General features: G+C 52.5%; 1 protein-coding gene across 1 annotated transcript; it reads left to right on the top strand.

Annotated features, from left to right (window-relative positions):
• Positions 1-606: 606 nt before the first annotated feature.
• LOC103200133 (TCL1 family AKT coactivator A) lies at positions 607-5,040 on the top strand. The gene is made up of 3 exons (XM_007944554.1): positions 607-726; positions 4,475-4,645; positions 4,984-5,040. Exons 1-3 carry the CDS (start codon positions 607-609, stop codon positions 5,038-5,040), a joined length of 348 nt encoding a protein of 115 aa, XP_007942745.1.
• Positions 5,041-5,600: the final 560 nt, after the last annotated feature.

Raw genomic sequence — 5,600 nt, 5'->3', positions numbered from 1 at the left:
GCCTGGGGTCAAGGGCAGCCTGGGAGTTCAGCAGAGGCCTGGAGCCCCCAGTCTGGGTTTGGCTTGACCAGCCGCACGCAGTGGTTCTGGACAGCGGGGTCGAGGCACCGAGGTGGCCCCTCCCGACAGAAGAAAGGGCCAGGGACGGCCCTGACTGAGGCCAGGGTCACAGAGCAAGTAACCTGCCCGTGGGCCATGGAGGCAGGGTAAGAATGTCTGGCTGGGACCTCGAGGGACTCCTGGGTTCCAGACACAGCAGATTGGTTCTGTGCTTCAGGGATGCCCCGCCCATTCCTCGCCCTACCTCTCCTCTGCCTCTTGCTCACGCTTCCTGCGATGGCCTTTTAGCCCATCCTGCCCTGCCTTCCGCCCCTTCCGCCCCACAAGTCTCGCCTAGAGCCCGCCCTCCTCCCCACCCCACTTTTAGCCCCGCCCTCCTCCCCACCCAGTCTTAGCCCCGCCCCTCGCCTCGCCCACTCCCACCCCACCCTGCCGCCCGGGGCATCCATGCTCGATCCATTATAAACACGTCTAGGCCCTGCACCCTGCGATCAGCGCGTGGCCTCCACAGGCACCGCTTTGTCTTTCTGGACTGCCCCAGGCTCCATGGGCGAGCTTCCGTTCTTCAGGGCGCAGTCAGCCTCGCATCCAGACCACCTGTGGATCTGGGAAAAGGATGTGTATGTGGACGAGAACCACCGCACCTGGCTGCCCATAGGCTTCGAGGTACACAGGCCGCTTTAGGCCTAGGCAGGCGGGACTGCATGGCGTTACCCTCCCAGCTCGGCCGTGCAGGGCCTTTGAGCAGCCCCGGTCGTAGGGCGAGGGTGGTGGAAGCAAGGCTTGGAAGGGGCCTCATCAGCCCAGGGCAGCTTGGGCCTCATGGATGAAACCATTTTGAGCAGGGTTCTGAAGGATGAGTAGGAGTTCTGCAGGCCAGGAAGGAGAGTGGTGATGACTCAAAGGCATGGAGGTCGACGGATGGGGCCCCAGTGGCCCTGGCAGGTGTGAATATGATCTTGTTTAAGACAGGGCTGTTCCAGGCTTGCCCTCCCTAATCTGTAAAATCTCTCTCTAAAGTAATGAGTTACACATCTGGCCGTTTATGAGACTCCCCAGACATCTGAATTTTACAAAAGACTCTCGGTAGGTTATCATCCACCAAGTTTGGGAACTACAGCTAGAAGATGGGGCATTATATACGTCCTCTGTGCTTTTGAAGGAGCTCCGGTGGTGTACTGGTTAAAGCCTTTGGCTGCAAACCAAAACGTCAGCGGTTGGAACCCGCCAGTGGCTCCGCGGGAGAAAGATGCGGCAGTCTGCTTCCGTAAAGATTTACAGCCTTGGAAACCTTATGGGGTCGCTATGAGTTGGAGTGGACTCCATGGCAGTGGGTTTTTTATTTTAGTTCTATGCTTTGGAGAAACAAACTTAACACATACTGTAATATTTAAAAGACTAGCTTTGTCTCTGACGCTTTAAGATGAGCCTCGGTTAATACTAACATTTTCCTAAAGAAATAGAACTCTTTTGCAAGTACCTTCCACCAGAGCCTGGTTTCCCCGATGCAAGGTAGAAAATGTTGAAAGTCTCCATACAAAAACTGAAGAAAGTATAAACGCACATTCAAATATGTGTTAGAGCATTCATGTGATATATTAGCAACCAGCAAAAAGTTACTGGGTGTTGGCTGTGTCCTCACTTTACAGATGATGAAACTGAGGCATGAACAGGTAAACCTGTCCAAGGTAGTGTCGCTAATAGGTGATCCCAGATTGGGACTGTAGGTTCTTAACCACCTTCTAGGAGCTCTGGTAGCATAGTGCCTAAAGCACTTGACTGCTAACCAGAAAGCTGGTGGTTCAAACCCACCAGCCACTCCTTGGAAGGAAGGTTTGACAATCTACTTCTGTAGTGATACTGCCTCGGCAACGCAAGGAAGGGTCACTATGAGTCGGGTCTGACTCGATGGCACATAACAACAACAACCACCTTCTAAACCTGTCTTCATTGACATTTTAATTTTTGAAGGTGTGCATATACACTTCTTTTAAAAAAGTTACTTTTTAAGTCAAATATTTGAAGACAATTTAGGTGAATTCTTTAATCTCTGGTTTGGTTATTTTCTTGAACATAACACCGAAACTAAGACTGGCCAGAGTTTTCCTCTTAATCAGTATAACTTGTGTATAGTGAAGAACTCATTAGGAAACTGGAGGGGAGTGCCATGAGACTGACCTTCCACGACCAGAAGAGTTAGAACTCTTCATATGTAAAGGTTTACTTAAGAAGAAAAAGCTGAATGGCACACACTAAAAACGGTTAAAGGATGGGGAAGATACGCAACAACACTCCAAGAACAGTGATGCCCACACTTGGACCTTGCAGTGTGATCTGAATCATTGGTTAACAGTGAGCCTGATTTCTTTTGTAGACAGAAAATAAAAGAAAGCTTATTTCCACTTTGGAAAAATGTTCTCTGAATGAATGTGAGAACTGAGTGTGCACACCAGGCAGGGGTCTAGGCTCTAGGCATTATGTGTGATAAAACCCCACTGTTTGTAAAGCCCCTGTTTTGCCTAGGAGATGGACAAAAATGAACTCTTAAGCTGGTGGTAAGTTTAGTAGGAGAATTAAAGTGGGGTGCAAGGGGACAGTGAGTGATGTGGGAGTTCAGGCAAGACCTCTCTGAGGGTCTTAATTTTCTTTTGCCCACCATTCTATTCATAAACTTTCTGAATCTCCATGTTTTAGGCATGTTTCTTATGTATATATTGTGGCGTTGGGTTTGGCTGAGTTTCTTTCTTTCAATTGGCAAATGTAACCCATTATCAGTTATTGATAGAACCGGTATGTTTGGTGTCTGTTGTATCCCATTTTTATGTTATATTTGTCTCTATAGACATACATTTGAACAGAAAGCAAACCTGTGGCCATCAAGGCTGACTGATGGAGACTCTGTGTGTTACAGAATACAACTGCCCGTAGGGCTTTCGTCTTCATGGAAACATATCCCCAGGCCTTTCTTGTGTGGTGTCTTGGGGTGGATTTGAACCACCAACCTTTAGCTTAGTATTCAAGCACAAACCGTTTGCCCCACCCAGGGACTGCTATACATTTGAGCAGAGACCTGCCTGAAAGGTGTTGCCTGTGTCGATCAAGGGGCAAATGGTCCAGGCAGAGAAGATAGCCAGTGCACGGCATGAGTGCAGCATGTTCTAGAAATGGGGGAGGGGGGAGCTGTGGAGCCGGAACGGGCTGGAGGGTGACACACAGCAGCAGAGGAGGGAGGCAAGAGCCCAGCTGTGTGGGCTTTGGGGACCTGGTTAAGATTTCATTCACGCTGCCTGTGACTGGAGCTGCTGGAGGGTGTCAAGTGGAAGTGGTGTGATTTGCAGATGCTCCCCCTGGCGGTGGGGCAGAGAACTGACTGTGGGGCCCAAGGCAGTGATTTACAGACTTACTGCAATAGTTCAGGTGAGAGATGGTGGTGGGGGTGGTTAGAGGTGGTAAAAAGTGGCCTGCCACTAGGTCCCAGGGATATCTTGTTTCAAAGAGCAAATAAGACAAGATAAAGAACAACCCAAGAAGGTTGAAATAGGCAGCTTGAGGGCTCCGCCATAGGCCCTGGGGTTTACGCTCCTGGTGCTTCTCTAACAGGAACACCACAGTGGGTGGTTTTAAGGAACAGATATTTATTTTCTCACAGTTTAGGGGAGTATTGTTGTTGGAGGCCATTGGGCCGATTCATACTCACAGCAATCCCACGCGACAGAGGAGAACTGCCACGCAGGGTTTCCTGGGCTGTGATCTTTAAGGGAGCAGATGGCCAGGTCTCTCCTGCCTCAGAGCCTCTGAGTGGGTTTGAACCTCGAGCCTTTCAGTTAGCAGCTGAGTGCTTAGGTGTTGCATCACCAGGGTTCCTTGTTTAGGAGGCTGTTGTTGATAGTGGTATTGTTGTTATGTGCCATCGAGTCGGACCTGACTCATAGCGACCCCTCCTTGGGTTTCCGAGGTGGTATCTCTACAGAAGTACGTTGCCCCACCTTCCTTCTGAGGAGTAGCTGGTGGGTTTGAACCACCAGCCCTCTGGTTGGCAGTCAAACCCCTTAGGCACTACCCCACCAGAGCTCCTGACACCTATTTTGGAGGGGGCACAGTTCGTCCTCTAGTACCCTTGCAGGTCAGAAGAAGGTGAGTCTTCCTTTCCTGGCTCCGTCTGGGCCACTGGCCACGGGCGTGTGCTGGGCTTGCTGGGCAGAGTCCCTGCCGGGAGGCTGCTGCAGGGGCTTCACTGCCAGGGACGGGGAACACCAGCATCACACTGAGCGCCCGCTGGGTTGCTGGGCACCAGCATCACACTGAGCGCCCGCCGGGTTGCTGGGTACCAGGAAAGCCTCTGCCTGCTTGGTGTGGAGGACCCCTGGTGAGCCTGGGCCCTGAGCTGTGCACTGTCCTTCTCTCCTCAACCCAGAGGGACGACAGCTTCCAAGTCCTCATGCGCCAAGCAAACGTTCCCCTGGGGGAGGCAGTGTGCCCCAGCCAGACCCATCCGTATCATCTGCCGTTGATGTGGCAGCTCTACCCCGGAGGAAGGTACCGGGACTCAGACTCCAATTTCTGGCTCATAGTGTACCATGTTCAGGCAAGTGCACGTCTCCTGGGGACAGATGGGTAATCTTGGGTGGCCCTGCTTTCCCTCTCCTTGTCCTCCATGTCTGCCCTCTGGGATGGATCTCTTCCCTCTACGCCAGCACCAAAAGCTAAAAACAAAACAAAAAAACAGAATTTACAACAAGAGGATTTTCAAACAACTGGGTTGAAGTTGGAACCAAGTGGCCGGGCCAGCCCCAGCCCGAGCCTGGGCTCTCTGCAGAGGCCTGCAGGCTGCCGGAAGGCCTTTTGGGTGGGCAGTGGGAGGAGGGCCTCCCAGGTTCCCGCCTGCCAGGGCTCTGCTACCTCACCCCCCTTCTCTCTGTGCAGTGCAACGGCATGGAGGACATGCTCCTTGAACGGCTGCCGGACCCGGAGCAGGAGTGATATGGTGAGCACCGCTGGGGCCCAACGCCAGTTGGTCCAGAGCGGCCAGATCTGAGTGCCCGAGGTCCATGAAGGCTGAGCCCTCCCATTCCTGCTGCCCTCCGAGGTGCTCAGGGAGCAGAGACAGGCTCTTACCACCTCCCTAGGCTGCGCACCTGTTGAGGCAGCAGGGGGCGTTTTCCTTTCCAGCAGCTTCAGTAAATAACAGACGCTCCTTAATCACCGTATCACTGAGATAGCTTTGGTTCTGTGGTATAGTTTACAAGGTTTCCAGAAAGTTGAAATGATACAAAACCTTCTCTGAAGTCACAGGGCCAGGTTGCAAATCCAGGTCTCTGATACCAAGCTTGCATTCCACTCAGCCACCGAGGGCCAGTGCCACCCTGCCTCACCCCGGTCCCTTTCCCCAGCGGTCCTGCTCCTGTACCCCTCCACCCACCCCACACTTAGCCCAGTCCTTCCTTCTGCCTCTGAGTCTCTCTTCTTGTCCTTCCCCAGGTCCCCCAGTTCCATCTCCTCTCGCCCTGCGTCCTGCTGGCCTTCAGTGAGGATGCCCATGT

The sequence above is a fragment of the Orycteropus afer genome, unplaced genomic scaffold (assembly GCF_000298275.1).
Source record: "Orycteropus afer afer isolate SDZICR_OR568_19922 unplaced genomic scaffold, OryAfe1.0 scaffold00127, whole genome shotgun sequence".
Lineage (NCBI taxonomy): Eukaryota > Metazoa > Chordata > Mammalia > Tubulidentata > Orycteropodidae > Orycteropus > Orycteropus afer.
Note: the sequence above shows the minus strand (reverse complement) of the source record. Positions and strands in the feature narration are given on the sequence as shown.